This window comes from Megascapheus bottae, chromosome 10 (assembly GCF_031878675.1).
Source record: "Megascapheus bottae isolate mThoBot1 chromosome 10, mThoBot2.hap1, whole genome shotgun sequence".
Taxonomy (NCBI): domain Eukaryota; kingdom Metazoa; phylum Chordata; class Mammalia; order Rodentia; family Geomyidae; genus Megascapheus; species Megascapheus bottae.
Window position 1 is genome coordinate 18,961,881 of NC_143518.1, and position 22,211 is coordinate 18,984,091.

The window sequence follows — 22,211 nt, forward strand, 5'->3', positions numbered from 1 at the left end:
TGATGCAAATTGAAGAACACCTGCCTAGCAAATGAAGACCTTAGAAAAACTGCAGTCAACACCCCAAACCCCCCTTCCCAAAAGCCCATCAGTAAATTAGCAAAACACAGAGTCTTGACTCTAATTTAGAGTAATAAGCATTACTAGATAGAATATTCCTATACCATTTTCATATTTTCATCAAGGTAATGCCCTGCCAATTTATAAGGAAAGACCTTACACAAAAGGCTTTCATTTACTCACTTGGAAATCTGGTTAACTGCCATATCACCCTTCATAGAAAGAACAAGTGGAATAGCCTAGATACATAAAATCTTCCTTTAGTTTTATTAGGAAGGGGAGGGAACATAGTAAATATGCTTTCCTGTTGGAAAAACTTACAGAATCACATTTACTAAAGAAAGATTTTTCTTTAAAATACATTTTTTAAAATCATGGCTTAAATATAGTATTGAATACTTAAACCTTCTTAGTAACTGAAATATATGTATTTATTTTCTGAGAGGAACCCTAAAAGAACCGAACTTAGAATTCACTCCCTTGAATTTCTTCTCTTACCTTTACAACTGAAAAAATACTAATGGCCAATATATTGTTTTTAAAAGATCAAATACTATAATTTCTTTGTGTTGAAATGCTTACTCTAAAGTAAATTAAAAACAACAGTAACAAACCAACCAGTTTTAAAGTCTTGGTTAGAGTCCTGATCTACAGGAGCAGCTTAAATGTTAATACTTACAGATCCTGTTCTACTTTCTTGTCTAAGGCGTATTCCAAATCAGTAACTAGCATTTTCTGGTACAGGTCCTGCAGAGCTTGCCGGGATGTCCAGACCTCAGCTGGACCCAGCTTAGTATCTGAATAACAAAAAAACATAACATAGAAAAAAAAGCTCAATGCATATACCACACAAATTATTTCTTCTTTCTCTATTCCCAAGCAAGTCTGTTGCAGAAGTTTTACATTATAACATTTCAAATGACTTTGAACTTTTCACTAAATCTAGTTTAAAATGCTTTTGTGTGTGTTTGTCTTTTAGTTTTAAAATAACCTCATGAAACAAAAAAATGGCTCGGGGGGGAAAAAAAAAGAATGATTCAAACTTCCTTGCTTTTGATTTCTACATATGCATACCAGAAGAAGCCAAATGGCCCCAAACAAATCATTTTGTTTGATGTATTGGATTTATAGAGTTGGTCTATTTACCCTCAAAGTAGCTTTTTCCACCTTTTTATTTTGAAAAATTCTCACCATGTCCTTATGGAATTCTCATGTCAACTAACCATTTAGCAGCTTCTTGGTTACTCCTTTATTTCAATTCAATAAAGCCAAATCAGTAAATAGTAAAAATTGGGGTCATACTTTTTGTAAGGCAGACCCCCTTGCACAGTGAAATAATTGCCTCATAATGGACTTTCAATAACCAGCTAACTAATTTATCCTTGCACAACAGCATAATCCTCCTTTCTTAAGAGTTGCTATTTGTATCTATTGCCACTTACAATCCTGTTCTGAAAACAGAAACTCCTGTATATTTGAGCTAATCATCACAGGAGTTTGCTAGCTAGTGAGAATAATATCTACTATCAGCTTCTTGGTCTCTTATTATAAGTTTTCAATAACCAAAAGATCTAGTAATCCTTTAAAAATCAACAGAAGCTGGGCACGGTGGCTCAAGGCTGTAATCCTAGGTACTCAGGAGGCTGAGATCTGAGGACTGAGGGTCAAAGCCAGCCTGGGCTCAAAGCCATGAGACTCTTTATGTCCAATTAATCACTAGAAAACAGGAAACGGGGCTGTGGCTCAAGGGGTAAGGCAGTAGCCTTGTGTTGAAGAGCTCAGGGACAATGACCAGACCCAGGGGTAGGGTGACAGCCTTGAGCTGAAGAGCTCAGGGACACCACCCAGCCCCAGAGTTCAAGCCCCATGACCCACAAAAAAAATAATAATAATAATCAATAGACTTAGGAGATTTATGGATGACAAGAAATGAGACAGTAAGACAATATTCAATACTACGACAACTCAAAAGAATATAGGACAGCAAGAAATTTAAGAGGAAAAACTGAGGTATTATACTAAGTAAATCTATTCATTAGACTTTTTGTTGCCCTTTTCCTTGAATAAGAAATTAGATTATTCATAAACTCTTAGAACATCAGGTTGTGATTCTAGAAATTGAGGAAGAGATACCTCACTAGTCCATATTTCTTCTGAGTGTAAATTTTAGAAGGTATGCTGATTACTGTAAGTAGTTTAATTCTTCTTTGTGGGTTTTACTATACAACTAGACTGAAATCTGCTATCATTTATCTTTCTTATATTTCAGGATAAGATATGCTGTTCGGGGAACATACTGATCACTGCATAGTTAATACCATATAGTTCTTAATTTTGGAGATAAAATTATCTACTTGTTCCAGTGGCTAAAACCAGAAATTCTTCCCCAAAAGACCTCAACTAATATTCAAAATAGGAAGGAAGGAAGGAAGGAAGGAAGGAAGGAAGGAAGGAAGGAAGGAAGGAAGGAAGGGAGGGAGGGAGGGAGGGAGGGAGGGAGGGAGGGAGGGAGGGAGGGGAGGGAGGGAGGGGAGGGGAGGGGAGGGGAGGAAAGAATATGGCAAAGTAGCTGACTCAATTTCAAAGACTGTCAGGTGGGTTTTACAATTTTTTTTTTCAAGTCTTAACTACCCTTTAAGTTTGGATCATTATAAACAGAAAAAGAATATTTTCCCAGGAAGACATTAAGTGAACACCGTTTTTGCTTATAGAGTATGAATTTATTTTTACCTTAAGTCTGATATAAAATTCATAAAAAACTGCTTATGTATATTACTATTAAGCAATATTAAATCTAATGTGGCATACTTTCTGACATATTTAAGTAAGAATTTAAGGACTAAAAACAATATAGTCAAAGCAAATAGAGACAATAACAAATTAGCTCATTTGACAATAGGGGTTTTGGTGCTCCATGTTGTAGGGTTTGGTATGACACATAATACAAAAAAAGAATACTCTCCCATTAATTTAATGGCATACAGTAAGTTGTGAAACTAAATAATTCAATTAATACCTGTCATATCAGCCTTCAGGACTTCTGCCTGCCTAAATAAGGAAAAAAGAACACAAGTTAGAAACAAACCAGGCCTAACCAACATAATTAACATAAACATTAAGAAAAGACTAAGTATTACAGTAAGGCTATACAGCAACAGGTGTGGTACTATAAAATGTGTTCCTTCTTTAACACCAGGGTATCACTGGACTTTGGCAAATTGATGTTATTATCTATAGCGTACAGAATCTTAAGTGACTCTTCTTCTAAGCAGAGCTTCTTTTTTGGCTATTTTCCTCTACATCTAACTTTTTAAAGGTAACTTAAATAAGTGAAGAGTTTCTCTGTACTGAGGAAATCCTCGATCATGTTCATCAATTTTAACTACATCATATTTACACCACCCTCGAGCTGTTGACTCCTGTTCCCCTTACTGCCAACCACAGTCCTAGATCTCTGGGGGAAAAAAAAAAAAACCATGCTAAATACAGTCAACATTTACACAGCTTTATCTTTACTTTTTTTTTTTAACACTTCTTATTTAAATACCAAAATTCCACTTCTGTATGTTCTTTCTGGCCTTCTGTAAGGATATATCTATATGTTTTTGAGGGTTTCCCCCTTCTTTAAAAAACTTATTTTAAATTAAGTACTAGGATACTCAAGACCGTTCATTATCAGTCAGGTACCCTACTACTTGATCCACACCTCCGGCTCTTTTTTTGATACTGGCAATTTTCAAGGTAGGATCTCACTTTATTCCCAGGCAAGAATAGGGTACATTCCTTCTATTTGTAGGCTGTATGCTAGGAATGACAGTCCATGCTACAGCCACAGCTGTTATGCCTCACTGCATGGTCACTTGTGCCTAGCCATTGGTTGAGATGCACTTTTGCACACTTTATGCCCAAGCTGGGCTTGAACTGTGGTCCTCCCAGTCTCTGGCCAAGTCTCTAGCATTACATGCTTGAGCCACCACAACCAGGATGTTCATGAGTTGTTTTTGTTTTTGCCAGTCTTGGAGCTAGGCACTGTCCTTAGACACTAAAAAGCTCAAGACTAGTGCTCTGCCAACTTGAGCCACAGTGCCACTTCCAGCTCTTTCTAAGTATGTGGTACTGAGGAATTGAACTCAGGGCTTTGTGCATGCTAAGCGAACACTCTACCACTAGGCTATGCTCCCGGCTCTCATGTCTTCTTTTGGACAATTTTGAAATTTCTTTCTGCTGGGTCCTGTTTGCTCCTTACTATTGAAAGATTGAACATTCTCATACATTTTAAAACATTCAATCCTACATTCACCTCTACCTACTGCCTCTCTTACAGTCTTAAAAGTTGCTGTCTTAAACAGGTCCAAAACTGAATTCACGATGCATTATCATCCTCTATTGTTTCTTTTAACATGTTTTTCTTTTCACCTTAGCAAATCTATCATGAATTTCCAGCTGGGGAAGGCAGAACACTGAAGAATTCCATGATAATCTCCCAACCCCAAAGACTGTTATCTACAAAACAGACCTTGAATCTTCACTTCCTACTTCTTTAGCTAACTCCAAGTTATATATCATGTTCTTATATATACCACTTAGTGCTCTCACACAAATACAGAACCTAAAGGAATAGAGATAATTATCAGAGGCTAGAAACCAACAAGGTTCAAAAGAGGATAGAAGACAATATTTAACTAGTACCAAGTTACTGTTAGATAGGAGGAATATGTTTTGTTATTTTGCTCAACAGCAGGACGGTCATACTTAGCAATATTGTATTGAATATCAAACAGTTGTAAGAATCGATTTTGAATGTCCTCACCACAAATGGTAAGCATATGAAGTGATGAACATTCCAAATATTCTGAGACTGGAGTAACAATGAATTCATGTATTGAAACACTGATCCATACTCCATATATATGCCATGTGTGTCAAGTAAAAAAACTTTTTTGTTGAAGCTTTCCTGCTTGTATTTCTACATGCCCTATCCTATTTCCCCCTTCTTTCCTCCAAAATGGCATATTCTCTCTAATGAAGTATCAATTTCTTTTATAAAGAATACTAGGGGGACCGGGAGTTTGGCCTAGTTGTAGAGTGCTTGCCTAGCATGCACGAAGACCCAGGTTCAATTCCTTGGTACCATGTACATAGAAAAAACCAGAAGTGGTGCTGAGGCTCAAGTGGTAGAGTGCTAACCTTGAGAAAGTCCAAGGACAGTGCTCAGGCCTTGAGCCCAAGCCCAAGCCTGGCAAAAAAAAAAAAAAGATTATAAAAAAGAAAAGTACCAGCAAAAAAGAATGGAAATGTGGCTTAGTGGTAGAGTGCTTGCTCAGCATGCATGAGGCCCTAGCTTCAATTCCTCAATACCACATAAACAGAAAGCAAAAATAAAGGAAAAAAAAAAAATACTAGGGGCCAGGAGTTTGGCCTAGTGGTAGAGTACTTGCCTTGTATGCATGAAGACCCGGGTTCGATTCCTCAGTACCACATACATACAAAAAACCCAGAAGTGATGCTGAGGCTCAAGTGGTAGAGCCTTGAAAAAGTCCAAGGACAGTGCTCAGGCCTAAGCTCAAGCTCAGGATTGGCAAAAACAAACAAACAAACAAACAAACAAAACAAAACAAAAATATACCTCAACAACTCTACTAGCTTTTCTTAAAGACCTTTACTAGATAGTAGTTTCTAAGTCAGCACTTAAAAGTTATTTCTCTTGGTGGAGGGTGTAGCATAGCAAGGTTTTTGTTTCCTTTGTGAATATCCTAGGGCTTGAACTCCGGCTTCTTTTCTGCAAGGCTAGTACTCTACCACCAGAGCCACAGCTCCACTTATAGCTTCTTAGTGGTAACTGGAGGTAAGAGTCTTACAGACTTGCCTGCCCTGGGGCTTCAAACCACAATACTCTCAGATATCAGCCTTTTGAGTAGCTAGAATTACAGGAATGAGCCAACAGCAGTGTCCAGCATCATCACAGATTTCTTTATTCTTACGTTAAGCTCGACAAATTAATCAAACGAATGACCCAAGATTCCAAATATTCAAGCACCATGCCTTTAATAATAATACAGTACCATTGGTTAGAAAATATAAAGCTTTCAAAAAATTAAATGCATTGTCTTAGTTATTAAGAGAAATTAAGTATTTCTGATAAGCAATAAAGAAATAAAAGGCTGAAAACATCTAGAACACTCACGAACACTCACGTGATAAATATATTGAAGTTTACAATGTGAAAGAATGCTTGTGGTGACAATGTAATCAAGATGTTAGATGTATTTGCTATATTCTGAGGACAAGGTACAATCATAGCTAACACAATGTATAGAACTTACTATCTGTCTGAGATTAAGGGCTTTACATACAGTGATCTTTAACTTTACACAATGTCCTATTGTTGTCCCCACTTTGAATAAAACCTAAGAGGGTTAAATAATATGCCCAAGGCCACAATGTGTAAAGGAGTAGGAGCCTCAATTTCAGTCTGGCTCCAGTGTCTAGCTCCTAATCACTTAATCAGAATTCTTCTCTTATACAGAAGGTAGGAAAAAGTAAAAAGACAGGCTTGTATGATAGTCATTATCCAAAGATCATGGGCTTTTAATACTTAATCATTTTATGGAAATTTAAAAGTAATATCATTAAGAAGGAAAAAAATGAAAATCAGGATCATCTTTTTTTTTTGTGGTGGGTCATGGGGCTTGAACTCTGGGCCCAGGAGCTGTCCCTGACCTCTTCAGCTCAAGGCTACTGCCCCACCACCCCTGGAGTCACAGCCCTACTTCCAATTTTTTTCGAGATTAACTGGAGATAAGAGTCTCATAGTTGCCCAGCTTGGATAGTCTTCTTTAACAAGTATATTGATCATATACAAAATGTAGATAGTCTTCTTTAACAAGTATATTGATCTTATACAATATGTATTTAACAATGTAAGATTAAAAAAAAATCTCTTAGTGTAAACTCCAAGATTCAGTCTAGAAATATAAGTGGAGGCAGGCCCAGTGGCTCACGCCTGTAATCCTAGCTACTCAGGAAGCTAAGATCTGAGGATCTTGGTTCAAAAGCCAGTCAGCCCAGGCACAAAAGTCCACGACATTCTCATATACTCCCCTCCACCCAGTCTTTTGCCAGTCCTGGGCTTGAACTGTCCTTGGGTTTTCTTCAAGGCTGGTGCTCTACCACTTGAGCCACAGTACACCTCTCTCTGGTTTTTTCTATGTATGTGGTACCGAGGAATAAGACCTGGGTCTTCATGCATGCTAGGCAAGCACTCTATCACTAGGCCAAACTCCCAACAAAGGTAGAAACACTATCTCTCTCTCCCTCTCCCTCCTCCCCACCCTCATGTTTTTGGTTGGTGGTGGAGCTTGAACTCTGGGTCTGGGTGTTGCGTGATTCTTATCTCCAATTAATCAGCAGAAAATCAGAAATGGACTGTAGCTCAAGTGATAGACTGGTAGCCTTGGGCTGAAAAGCTCAAGGACAGAGATCAGGCCCTGAGTTCAAGCCCCACAATTGACCCCCCAAAAAGCTGGTAGTTCTTTGGATAGAGTGCTCACCTATCATGTATAAGGTCCTAGGCTAAATCCCTACCATTGTCAAGAAAGAAAGGGGGAGGGGGAAAGGGAAGAAAGGACAGAGGAAAGATGTATGTATGTCCTGTCCTAGTTGGAACTCTAGACCCCCTTTTGTACAAGAATGGGGAAACATTTCTAATCACTCTTCTATTTTAGAAGATGAGGTTAGAGTATATATTATATGTTGGGGATAAGGAAGTATAACCATTTTAATTTGTTACTGTTAAATTTTTTCTGTAGAGTTCTAAAGAGTAATTTGGGCTACTAACAACAGCCATTGATTTTAACTATAAAAATAAAACTGAATTAGAATTATTTATGCCGTATTGTTAGCATGCAATTAAACATATACAGAAATATTCATTTATACATAAATCCATCCATCCATCCACAGTCTCTCACAGTATCATAGAACAATAAATTATACTATATATTGAATCCCATTTAGAAAAGAGAATCTAGGGAAAATTTGCTTCCAAAGGAACTTTTCTCAGTACATCTTAATAAAAATACAAACTTGCTTTCTCCCTACCAAACTTTACACTTCATCAAATCTCCAGACACTTCAGTGCTTTACACAACATTCACTCCACACTCTACATTCTCTGAACAATGCCTCTAGTTTGTTAAGGGTCAATTCTGATCTGATAATTTCAAAAATAAGAAGATAAACAAAACCGAAAAATAAAAAAGAAATGTTAAGGCACTGAGTATGAGGCAGATTGGCACACAAAATGTGAGGAAGCCACAGATAAAGCTGAAAAATTGAAAGCGACTTGTGAGAAATCCTGCATGGTATGTTAAAGAGTTTAAAATTCATTCTCTAATAGGAAACAATGCAAAAATTTTAGTGAGAGTGTAACACTGGTAGATTTGCTCTTTAAAAAGATGTCTAAAAAGCTGGTTCAAAGCCAACCTACGCAAGGAAGTCTGTGAGACTCTTATTACCAACCACCAGAAAACTGGAAATGGTTTTGTGGCTTAAGTGGTAGGACTTTAGGGCTTGAGCTGAAGAGCTCAGAGACAATGCCTCGCCCAGTCCCAGAGTTCAAGCCCATGATTGATCAAAAAAAAAAAAAAAAAAAAAAAGATGCATAACCCAGGTGCCATTGGCTCATGCATATAATCCTGGTTACTCAAGAGGTTAGATCTAAGGATCAAGATTTGAAGCTGGCCAGGTAAGAAAAGGAATTGAGACCCTATCTCCAATTAATCATCATCATCAAAAAAAAAAAAAAAAAAGTGGAAGCCTTAAAGCAAAAATGCTCAGGGACAGAGCCTAAATTGAAGCCCCCCCTCCATAAAAAGATTATTAAGACATATGACAGGCACATATTAAAATGTGCTGGTAAGAAAAGTAAAAACACCTCAGATTCAAGAAATATACAAAAGTTAAACAGAAGGAACTAAACCAGGGGAAAAGTCTAAAATCACTTCCAGATAGGTACAAATGGATACCTGAGGAAGTGGAGATGTGTAAGCAGGGATTTATTTGGTTGCTATGGCTCTTTTTTAGCCCTGAGGCTGAAACTCAGGACCTGGGCACTGTCAAGGCTAGTGCTCTACCACTTGAGCCACAGCACCACTTCTGGCTTTTTCTATGTGGTACTGAGGAATCAAACCCAGAGCTTTGTGCACGCTAGGCAAGTACTCTTACCACTAGGCCATGCTTCTGGCACCTAAGCAGGTATTTAAAGATGAGAGAGTTGCTATGAGAAATAAAACAAGTTGCAAAGAACTTAAGGAGGTAGTATGACTGACCATCAAATTACTATTGCTAATCCTGTTAGTGGCTAATTGGGTATTTTTTTCTCTGCTGTTTAAAGAAGCACATTGGGTTAATACTTCAAGGTAAAAGTCAAAAATCCTATGTTGTCTACACGAAGATTACATTTTATAGCATGGATAGAAAATAAAACAAGAGATAAGACAGGATGATTACAAAAGACTAAGTATTTTTCTTTCTTGCTTCTCTGTAAACTTTAGTTCTAATTACATATATTTCACAAATACAACTAAAAACTGGATTGAGTTAACACATCAAGCACTATATAAATTATAGAAATACTCTGATAATCACTCTAAATTCACTTGGTAGTGGATTAATCTGTTAAAAATTCACTAATAAATGGGCTGGGAATTTGGCCTAGTGGTAGAGTGTTTGCCTAGCATGCATGAAGACCCGGGTTCGATTCCTCGGCACCACATACATAGAAAAAAGCTGGAAATGGTGCTGTGGCTCCAGTGGTAGAGCTCTAGCCTTGAGAAAAGCCCAAGGACAGTGCTCAGGCCCAGAGTTTAAGGCAAAACAACAACAACAAAAACCCCACTAATAGCCTCGTAATAAAATTTAATCACTTATGCTTTCATTTCTTTTAAAATTTTCAAATCCTGCTAGATGTAGTAGCACATTCCTGTAGTCCTAGAATTCAGGAAGAGGCAGAATCTTGAATTGAAAGTCAAATTGAGTTACACATGCCGAGTTCAAGGGCAGCCTTAGATACATAGTAAGACCCAGTCAGCCCCCTACAAACAAAAGTGACAGGGGATATAACAGTGCTTAGGGCATGTCTGCCAGCAGGCCCAAAGCCTGGGTCTAACCTCCAGCAATGCACAGAACATGCAAAAAATGTAAATCTCTATTTTGTCAAGTAAATAGCAAGACATTCATTTTGGTAAGGAAACTGAGATGTGAAGTTAACTAACCAGCCTCAAGTAACACAAATTAGACAGTAAGGAGCCTGGGTTTTGCCCTACAATGTAGTTCCAGTCCTAGCACTTAAAAATCAATCAACAGGTGCTCCAAAATACTTTGGCTGCATGTCTCTATCACAGTATCAACCTTAGAGCTACCAACTTCTTCAAAGTTAAAAGCCACATTTCCGTCATTATAAAATGCAAGAATTACTAACAATAAAGGACCTTGTAGCATATTATCTTCACACTTCATAAAGCCTTAACTGAATTCATGCTGACATATAGAACCTACAGCTGATGATTCTTACAAATAAATTAAATGTATATGTAAATAAACTATAACATACACTACATGTCACAATGTATCCAAACAGACCTCACATGACATGCAAATTTACTCTAGTAAATTTTTTGAAAATCCTTGGATCCCAAGATATAAATGCTCATGATGAAGGAAACCTAGCCTGAAGTTCTCATAAAGCTACAGAAATAAAAATAATCTTTAGTGTATCCCTCCCAAATCCAGGCCAAAATCAAGACCTCAAGAGTCTCTAACTTGGTGGGGTTTTTTTTTGCAAGTCCTGGGCTTAAGCTCAGGGCACAGGCACTGTCCTTGGATTTTTCTCAAGGCTAGAGCTCTACCACTTGAGCCTCAGCACCACTTCCGTCTTTTTCTAAGTATGCAGTACCAAGGAATCAAACCAGGGTCTTTGTGCATGCTAGGTAAGCACTCTACCTCTAGGCCAAACTCCCGGCTCCTCTAATTTGTTTTAATGTCCACAGAATATGAATAATTTTAACATACAACTCTAAAATGAATAAAAAACATATAGAAACCCTTTGTAATTTTTATCCTACCTAATATTACTTGATTTCAGATGCTCCTCTGATTTCAAGTTTTCGGTCCTCATCTGGGACTTAAATGAAACGTTTTCTCCCACAATGACTATCTGCAAGAACATCCAATTTCTCCTAAGGTAGAATGGCTTAAGACATTCTAGATAGAGAGGAGGAAAATATGAGTTAACTTAGAAACACAGAGAACCCCTGGAATCAAATTATCTTTTAATTTTAGTTGAAATGATTTAATGTGAATGGCAAAGCTTAATTCTACATTTCTTTAAAAACATCCTTTAGAATGGTTTTATATATTGTAGTCTTAGTTCAAAATATTATCCTAATCTGTCTCACTGTATGAAAGTTGAATAATCTCTTCAGGACAGATAAAGTTACCCAGCAGAAAAGAATGTTGTGCAAACATTCTGACAATGTCCTATAAAACAAAGAAAGATTCAGAAGACTCCTTATACACTAAGAAAAACTTGGAAAGCAATTAAATCACAATAACAGGTCATAAAAATAACACATAAGATTTAAGATCAGCTGAAAACATTAGGTTTTTAGATTTATTGATTTATTTTGGTGCCAGTCGTGGGGCTTGAACCCAAGGCTTGGGCCCTGGTGAGAGCTTTTGTGCTCAAGGCAGCACTTTAACACTTGACACAGCTCCACTTCTAGCTCTTTTGGTATTTAACTGGAGGTAAGATTCTCACACTTTCCTGCCCAGGCTGGCTTCAAACTAAGATCCTCAGATCTCAGCCTCCTGAGTAGCTAAGATTACAGGTGTGAACTACTGGCACCCAGCAGGTTTTTAGATTTATATCCACTCGTTAAACATCACTGTCATTTTTATGTGCTAGATATTGTGTAAATGAGTGAGCATGTGAATGAGTGATAATAAAACAGAAAGAGTTCAGCAAAAGATGCAATAGAAAGTAGAGCTCTTCCACCTGAGACACAGCACCACTTCCAGCTTTTTCTACGCAGGTGGTACCAAGGAATTGAACCTGGGTCTTCGTGCATCCTAGACAAGCACTCTACCACCAGGCCAAACTCCCAGCCAATTTTTCATAATTTTTAACAGAGAGATTTCAAACACATAGCAGTGGACTTTGCTAATATACTTCATATACTCAATTTCTTATTTAGCTGCACTTCAGTGGAAAAGAATGAGGTTGGGAACTGGTGGCTCACTCCTGTAATCCTAGCTACTCTAAAGGCTGGGATTGAGGATCACGGTTCAAAGACAGCTCAAACAGGAAGGTCATGTATCTCTCAATGAGACATGTATCTCTCAATAAGACGTGTATCTCTAACTACCTACCAGAAAATCAAAAGTGTGCTGTGGCTCAAAATGGTAGAGTGCTAGCCTTGAGCCAAAGAGCCCAGGCCCTGAGTTCAAGTTCCATAACCCACTGGGGGGGGTGGGGCAGAGGGAAGAAAATGAGATACAATACTTCATAACAAAACACATTTCTTCATCATAGCATTTGAGTACCTTTGGACTTTCCACTTTCTGATTCAATAGACCTATATTACTCTTAGTTCCTTGACATTTTGTTCTTCCATTTTTTTACACATGCTCTAACACAGAACTTGGAAAATACTCCCATTCATCTCCTTGTCTGGCTAACCCATTCTGATATTTTAAAACTCAACATTACTTGGCTTGACCAAGTAATGTCAGTGCATCTTAATGTCCATATTTATAACCACACTCAGCATTATAAGAGTTATTAGTCTATATACATCTCCATGAAAGATTGTCCTAGTCAGTCTTCCACACATAGCTTCCTGAGTAGCTAGGATTACAGGAGCCATCCACCACCACCCAGCTTCTCAGCTTCTACTACCTCTTAACCAAAAAAAAAAAAAAAAAAAAAAGAAAGAAGAAAGCCAGGTGCAGTGACTCATGCCTATAATCTTAGCTACTTAGGAGGCTGAGATCTGAGAATTCGAGGCTCAAAGCCATCTGGGCACTAAAGTCAGAGAGACTCTTATTTTCAATTAACTACCAGAAAAGGCTCAAGGGGTAGGATGGTAGCCTTGAGCTGAAGAACTCAGGCCCACAAACTAAAAAAAAAAAAAATTCATTGTTGGCAACCCCTGTACTTTCCTGAAATGAATCTCCCAGGTAATATAAACTATTCAAAACACTAAAGCAAATAAATGTTTTACATAGAACAGAAAACAGAACAATTTACACACATGAAGAAATGCCAAATATCTCTGACCATAAAAAAAAATGCAAATCAAAGCAACTCTGAGATTCCACCTCACTCCAGTTAGAATGGCCATTATCAAGAAATCTAATAACAGATGCTGGTGGGAATGTGGCCAGGAGGGATCACTAACTACACTGTTGGTGGGAATGTAAACTCATTCAACCGCTATGGAAAGCAATATGGCAGTTCCTCAAAAGACTAAACATAGAGCTCCCCTATGACCCAGCAATTCCACTACTTGGCATTTACCCAATAATCCAGAAACGACATACTAAACCCACTAACCCAATAATGTTCATTGCAGCACTATTTACCATAGCAAAGATATGGAACCAACCCAGATGCCCCTCAGTAGATGATTGGATTAACAAGATATGGTATTTATGCACAATGGAATTCTATGCTGCCTTCAGAAAGAAGGATGAAGCTAAATGAAAGGACCTCCAGGATATGGAAACAAGAGCTATATAATGTGTGACTATTGTTCTTAATGTACTATGTTATTTCTTATCTCTTTTGTTGTCCCTTGGTTATTATCATATTGTTAAAGTATCTTACCTTATAATCTAATATATTGCATATATGTTGATTTGTTTCTTTGAAAATAAGAAAGGGAAGGGGGAAAACAAGATAAGGGGAGGGGGTGGGGAATGGGAAATGGGAACAAAAAAATGAGAAGGGGTATCAATGTATTTGAAGTCATGCACCTTCTATAAAAAAAAGAAGCCCTTACAATAAAAAAAGAAAAAAACAATTTAATAAAATTGGTATTACACTATATAAATGGGTTAGAGAATTTCAAATATATGAAAATGAGAAAGAACAGCCCTTAGAATTGAAACTATTGATAATGTAAGTAAGAGCAGCTCAGAGTTATTTGGCAAAAGGAAAAGTGAAATATAGGATAATGGAACAAGACAAAGTATAAGACCTTAATGGAAGAAAACAAAGATGTTATAAGAGAATGAAAATACTGAAAGAAAATATTTTAAATATTTTTGTAAGGGTTTGTACATTTATCAAAAGTATACAAATAATTCTTGGAATCAAGCAATAAGATTAAAAAATAAGCCAGGGCTGGGAGTGCTTGCATGCATGAAGCCCTGGGTTTGATTCGCAGAAAATGGAAGTGGTGCCATGGCTCAAGAGTGCTAGCCTTAAAAAAGCTCAAGGATAGTGCCCAGGCCCTTAGTTCAAGCCCCAGGACTGGCAAAAAAAAAAAAAAAAAAAAAAAAGCCAAAGTAGCAGATGATCAAATGTTGCCAGGAGACTATAGTTGAAACAAATATGAGAATCAGTTCTATGCTATTACAATGTCCCAAATCCAAAAAACTGACAACCAAATGCTGTTGAATATCATTTATGGTTGGTAAAATATCAATAGTACAATCCATGACAATCTTGCAGTTTCTTACTAAATTAGTTACATGATACAAACAAAATAAAAATTTATTCATACAAATACCAGCAGACCACACTTTTATTCCTATTTGTCTAAACTTCAAAGCAACCAAGATGTCCTTCAATAGGTGATTAATCTGTGATATATCCAGCAATATTCAGAGCTTAAAAGAAAAAAAGAACCCACAAACTATCAAGCCATAAAAAGACATAGATAAGGAAATGGCACTGTGGCTCAAAGGGATAGGGTAGTAGCTTTGAGCTGAAGAGCTCAGGGACAGCGCCCAGGCTCAGAGTTCAAGCCACATGTCCAACCGACCCTCCCCCTGCCCCCGTCTTACACACACACACACACACACACACACACACACACACACACACACGGATGAATTTTTAAATATCAAATACTAAATAAAAGAAGCCAATCTTTTTTGAAAAGACCTTTCTGCTATGTGGCAATTTGAGAAGGTAGAGCTATGGGAATAAGAGTGACAGAAGCTCAAGGAACAGGAAACAGTAATCACAGAAATCACAGTATTTTAAGACAATGATAGATGCTCCTAGTTAGATATCCCTGAGTTAATGATGAGTCCATTTCCCAACAAAGTCACTGAAAACTAAAAATACTGTAAACTGAAAATACATTAAAGCTACCTAACCTACCAAAACATCTTAACCATGCTTGATAGGTTAGATATGTTAAGTGGAGCATTTATTTCCAATTAACTAACAAAAAAAGCCAGAAATGGCACTGTGGCTCAAGTAGTAGAGCCCTAGCTAGCCTTGAGCACCAAAGCTCAAAGACAGCATTCAGGCCCAGAGTTCAAGCTCTGGAACTAGCCAAAAAAAAAAAAAAGGAAAAAAAAGTAATCAAAGGAGCAAGGAAAAGCATGAGAAAATATAAACAGGCTTAGGAATGTGGCTTAGTGGTCAAGTGCTGGCCTAGCATGCACAAAGACCTGGGTTCAATTCCTCAGTACCATATACACAGAAAAGCCAGGAGTGATGGTGTGGCTGAAGTGGCAGAGTACGAGCCTTCAGGAAAAAGACTAATGACAGTGGTCAGGCCGAGGTCAAGCCCCAGTACTGACACAAACTATATACTGGTCACATGCTAACTTTCACAAATACCCGAACTTATCCTGTGGTGTTTTGTTGTTTTGTGTTTTTTTTTTAACACTATGCTTTTTATTTTTATTCATCACTAGTAAGAAAATTTCCCAATATGCAGTCTTTAATTTTCTTCTTTGCATATCATCTTCCAGGTAGGTACATAGTATCTCAGAAATTTTGGCTAGGTGATTATCTAATTTAAACCCTAATAGCTTATAACTTGTCTAAATAGCAGTTAACAGCAAAACATGCTGTAATATACTACATTTGACCAATACAGCCAGGAAACACTATGCCTTTGGAAAGGAGAAGAGAAAAAGGAGTTGACTTCTATGGTTTACAAACAGAGTTTCAGGAAATGGACTGATGATATTAATTACTTAATAATAAACATTTGGCACCAACTTCTCACAGAATCCAGATACCATGAAGACTCATCACAGTGGCCTAGGCTGCCTCTCAGTAATAAAATGGTTGTCAAGCATGCATAACCACAGCACAGAAGGGGATGGGGTCAGCAAAACTGTGACAACAAAAAAAACCTAAAAAGCAGAGGGGAGGAGTGGGAGAAAAACATGGGTGGAGGTAACAATGTTCAAGAAAAAAAATGTACTCACTACCTTACATATGTAACTGTAACCCCTTTGTACACCATCCTGACAATAATATATATATGTGCAGTATTTATTTATTTATTTAGCCAGTCCTGGGCTTGAGCTCAGGGCCTGAGCACTGTCCTTGGACTTTCTCAAAGCTAGAGCTCTACCACCTGAGCCTCAGCACCACTTCTGGCTTTTTTCTATGTATGTGGTACCAAGGAATCGAACCTGGGTCTTCGTACATGCTACGCAAGCACTCTACCACTAGGCGAAACTCCTGGCTCCTCGTATTTTATTTTATGGCAGATCCAAGTGAAATCCAAACAGACTTCACGTAAGCCCAGGCCTTTACTTCATTTCAAGAAGCAAGGGTTTTAGGGCTGAAGGCTTAGCTTGTGCTAGACTGTCTAGTAAGCACAAGGTCTCTATGTTCAAAAACCTTCTTAATGGGGCCAGGAATCTGGTCTAGTGGTAGAGTGCACGAAGACCCGGATTCAATTCCTCAGTACCACATACATAGAAAAAAGCCAGAAATGGTGCTGAGGCTCAAGTGGTAGAGCTTCTAGCCTTAAGAAAGTCCAAGGATAGTGCTCAGGCCCTGAGCTCAAGCCCAGGACTGGCCAAAAAAAACCCCAAAAAACCTCTCTCCCCATCCTCTTAAAATAAGGTCAGTTGGGCTTTCAGCACTGCTCATCACTGGAGCCACAGTTCCATTTCTGGCTTTTGGGGTAGTTGACTGGAGATAAAGAATCTCATGCTCTTTCCTGTCTTAGCCTTTGGATGGCTTCAACCATGACTGCTTTTCTCTTTGAGGCTTATGTAGTCATCAAATCTTCTGAATTGCTGCTTCTATATCTCTATTTCTCCTCTTTAAGCCTGTCTGCCTTAAAAAACAACAACAACAAAAAAACACCCCCCAAAACTTAAGAGGCCTAATCAGGATGCTATCATATAGTAAGTGAAAGTGAATAATGTTTTTATCTACTTGGAATGAAAGAGCCATGAGATGACCTTCCTGCTCAAAATATCAATTTGTCCAAATATCTACTTTTAAAATGTCCACCTATGTTGGGTAAATACTATCATAACATTTATACTATCTTTGGCTCTTCTTTCACAGCATCTTCACCTCACCAGCTAGAAGGTACTTACAGTCTTTCTCTTCAGTATCTTTCAATCTGCCTTATTCTTATGACTATGCTCAGTGCATAAGTATTCAGTAATTACCAACAAAATAAATCTCAGACTTAAAAAAACTAAAATATGAACAAGTGTTTGTGGGTAAAGTATGAACATAATAATTAGCCTGTTACCACTTAAAATGAAGCAAAGCTTAGGCAATAATTTGTGGCTTAGAGGACAAATTAATAAAAATTGACACATACTATATACTATAGTTTAGACCTGTATCTTGCTCTAAAGGTCCATGTAAAGGACTGGTCCCTAGAGTGGCACTATCAGAAGACTGTAAAACCTTTGAGATATAGGACCCCCTAGGAGGCTTGAGGTTACTGGGGGCAGGCATGCCCTCAAAGGAGATTATAGGACACAGGTTATTTGCTCCCTGTTTCTCAGCCACACTGAGGTAAGCAGTTTGCTTCGCTCATTGTACACTCTTTACCATGATGAGCTCCTTCAAGCAAGAATCTGAGCTGAAACCTCCAAAATCGGGGGCCAAAAGCAACCCTTTCTCTCTAAGGAGGTTATTTCAGGTTGTCACAGTGATGCAGATATAACCTCCTAAGGCAATGGTTCTCAACTTATGCCTCCAGGATCTGACAATGTATGGAAATATTTTTGGTTGTCACCAGTGGAAACAAAGGATACTGGCATCTAATGAATACAAGGACAGGATGGATGCTTGCATCCTAGAATGAATGGCAGGCCCTTCCCTACACATCACAATAACAAACCACACAGCCCATTATGTCAGTAACTGCCAAGAATTTTTATGTTCTAAAGGAAACAATAATAATATCAATAACAGTAATATCCTACCTGAGATTCCTTATTCTTTTTTACTTTTATTTATTTATTTGTTTTTTGCCAGTCCTGGGCTTGAGCTCAGGGCCTGAGCACTGCCCTTGGACTTTCTCAAGGCTAGATCTCTACCACTTGAGCCTCAGCACCACTTCTGGCTTTTTTCTATGTATGTGGTACCAAGGAATCAAACCCGGGTCTTCGTGCATGCTAGGCAAGCACTCTACCACTAGGCCAAACACCCAGCCCTCCTTATTCTTTTTTAAACAATAAGTTTTAAACAATAAGAGTCCCTTCCTTTTTCCGCTGACTAAAAATTGGGTCTAAGGTAGAGTAAAAACAACCTTCTTAAGCAGCTCCAATTACATGCTAAGAAAGGAATCAGTTACAATCTCACTTACCATGTGATGCATTTGCCAAAACTCTATCCCTGCATCTTCCTGATTATAGTGCTTCTTAGTTACAATCACCTAAACCATGGATAAATCTTCACAAGCAAAACAGTGACTAAATTTAAATATAGCTTGATTGCAAAATTCAAATGGCAATGTGTGGTGACCATCTGCCAACATACTGATTCACAGATATACAGGTGAACAATTCACCATCTATAAGGTATCTACTTAACAATTTATTTTCTGAACAAGAAAATCAGCTATACTAGCCTGATGAACTTTCAAATACCTGTATGTGCACAGGTAGTAGTAACAACCTGAAAGTCTCTGGTGACTGCAAATAATTTTACTCCAATATATTAAGGGGGGAAAAAGTAATTTCCTAAAGTCTGAAGCACTCTCCACCCTAAAAGAAGTTCCTCAGGAGAAACTTGCTATACTGGTGGGTCCAGCTCTTATTATGTCATATATATATATATATATATATACACACATACATATATATATATACACACATATATATGTATATATACACACACACATACATACACATATGTGTGTATACACACACACACACACACACACGCACATATACCCTCAGCAATCACTTCTTCTATCATGAAGGTAAATAACAGCAGCTGTTAGAAAGCAAAGAAATAAAACATAAATTAAGACAGGAAGGCTGAGCGCCAGTGGCTCACACCTGTAATCTTAATTACTCAGGAGGCTGAGATCTGAGGATCATGGTTTGAAACCAGTCCGTGAGATTCTTATCTCCAATTAACCACCAGAAAGCCAGACGTGGCACTGTAGCCTTGAGCTAAAGAGCTCAGGACAGCATCCAGGCCCAGAATTCAAGCCTCACAACGAGACACACACACACACACACACACACACACACACACACACACACACACACACACACACACACACACACACACACACACACACACACACACACACACACACACACACAGAGGAAATCTAACTGAAACCACAAGGGAAGCAAAAATTAACTGCTAAAATAATTTAGCCAATCTCTATCCACACAAGTTAAAGCATTTAAGGAACATTCATTTATTTCAAAATAATTTTATCATGTTTGGTCAATAAGCCATGTTTGATTAATTTTCTGGAATCAAAGCTATTTACTTTACAGCATGGTGGGACAAAGAGAAAATGACTTTAAGGACTACATGGATTAAAATCAGTAATATAGGACTTTTTAGCTTGAAAAAGATCATAATATCAGTCCCAGTATTTAACTATTCTTATTCTCCTTGTTCTTCTTTACAGGCTATGATAAGGCTACCATGCTATCTACTTTATCCAGTCTCACTACAGATTAACACAGACACATTATCTTATACATCTTCATTCTTTTTCATATGACATCCATTTTTCTGCTGTCTTGGAAAACAATTGTAAGTACTGTATTATTTCTATCTCTGGTAAATTTCTGATAAAGAAGTGTGCTTTTGGAATGCCTTTTCACTATATGTGTGTCATTTAGGGACTAAACAACTTGAGGATCTTTCATGTAAAGGAGTCCTAACAGCAGGGATCACTTGGTGTGATTCTCTGTGAGACACACATAGCAGAGGAACAAATTAAAGACAGAAATAGTGAAGCAAAGTTGGAGGAGTACAGAGAATGAACAGCAAGTCTCATAACAGCAGCAGTGGCACCTGTGCCATCTTTTATAACAAGATTTGACCTGTCTGATGGTATTCCCTATGGCTATGATTATTTTTTCTCATCTTCCAAAACAACTTTGATGATGTCTTCATCATCTAATTGTTTAATATTTCCCTCCCCTATTTTTTCATCTTTGGTATGTCAACTCCCATTCTTCAATTTTTTTCAAATATGTCATTCTTTTATAGCATATAGCTCACCTCTTATGTCATCTATGGCTTATCCTTACTTTACTTCCTCCCCCAAGGGAGCTGTCAAAGGTTGTTTTGTTGCTATTTTTAATATTTTATACTGTAATAAATCAAGAGAAAAATACCAAATTTTTCCTTCAATTTAGTTGGGTCAATACATTTTCAAGACGATTCAGGCTGAAATTTTCATATATAAAATCATAACATTTTTATAAAATGTTAAGTATTTTCAACTTATTCATTACATTAGTAGTCTGCTACAAAATTTTTTTTTCCTTTCTGTCACTATGTCATCTTTTCTTCTTCAGTCCTTTCCTATAGTTTTTTTTCCCTCTGATCTCTGTTCTAGTTCTATAAGTTAAGACTAATTCAGTCCTCTTGATGTTCAATTCCTTCTTTCTTGGTCTTACTGATGCCTCTTACTTCACATCCTTATTTCTTACCCTTTTGAAATCATCATCTTGTTCTTTCATTTCCTACTAGCATGCTAGTTCAATGTCAAACACCCTAGGCTCATTTATTCTAAGAAAATAAAATTCAGCACCGAAAACTAATTTTCACTATTTGAGAGAAGATCCACAATTACACAATTTAAAAACTGTCCATAGTCTTCAACCACTGACAAGACAATATAACTCCTCCTAAAGTCAAGGTCACAGAGAATAACTGTTAAACTCTCAACACTTGGCAGCCTCTCTAAGATTCTGCAAAACCCAACAGTTCTATTAAAAAAAAAATAAGGCATGATAATACTTATTTGAAAACCTTCAATCTCCCAATATCAGCCTTTACATAGAACAATTATCTTTAGGGGAAGGAGGGAAATTGAGGCTGGTGCAAGCCTTTATTGCTCATTATCCCACTTACCTCCAGACACTCCTTCACTTCCAGACTTTTACCAGACTTATTTACTTAGAACAGACCCACAACAGATTAAGACTGGCTCCCAGAAACCTTAAGATTCCAGACCCAGTATCAATTTCAGCCAGAAACATGCAAGTTAAACGTGTGTTCACTCTAGTTCTTTTTCATCAAAAACTAAATTCATCTCAAGCTACCTATCTTTGTTACCCTAGCCTAAGGTAATTAGCCTTCCCGACAATGCTGATTTACAAAACAGAAGATACACTAGCAGGAAGCCTCCTTCTTATTGAAAGTACATTTTTTTGGGGGGGTGGGGGGGGAATCTTGGTGCTTGAATTCAAGGCATGAGCACTGTCCTTGAGCATGTTTTTGTTCAAGGCTAGGCTAGTGCTCTGCCACTTGATGCACAGCACCACTTCTGACCTTTTCTGTGTATGTGGCACCAGGAATTGAACCCAGGGCTTGATGTATGCTAGGTAAGTACTCTAAAACTAGGCCACATTTCTGGCCCAATACTACTATTTTTACAACCTGTTTGTCATCCCACCTTTCTAGTCTGACTGCCAATACCTTTTTTTCA

The 22,211-nt window shown here is 37.7% G+C and overlaps 1 protein-coding gene across 13 annotated transcripts in view; it reads right to left on the bottom strand.

Annotated features, from left to right (window-relative positions):
• The window catches only part of Smg7 (SMG7 nonsense mediated mRNA decay factor), a 70,426-nt gene that overhangs the window by 45,062 nt on the left and 3,153 nt on the right, over nucleotides 1–22,211 (bottom strand). For 10 of the 13 annotated variants that reach the window (XM_090340277.1, XM_090340275.1, XM_090340272.1 and 7 more), the window contains exons 2-4: nucleotides 11,184–11,322; nucleotides 3,077–3,108; nucleotides 740–857 (exon numbers count right to left, since the gene is read on the bottom strand). In XM_090340277.1, coding sequence (XP_090196403.1) covers nucleotides 740–857; nucleotides 3,077–3,108; nucleotides 11,184–11,287 — 254 coding nt within the window. In that variant the 5' untranslated portion in view covers nucleotides 11,288–11,322. Of the gene's footprint in view, nucleotides 1–739; nucleotides 858–3,076; nucleotides 3,109–11,183; nucleotides 11,323–20,776; nucleotides 20,898–22,211 lie in introns of those variants that run through there. The other 3 variants (XM_090340270.1, XM_090340273.1, XM_090340274.1) reach the window with 2 other exon arrangements.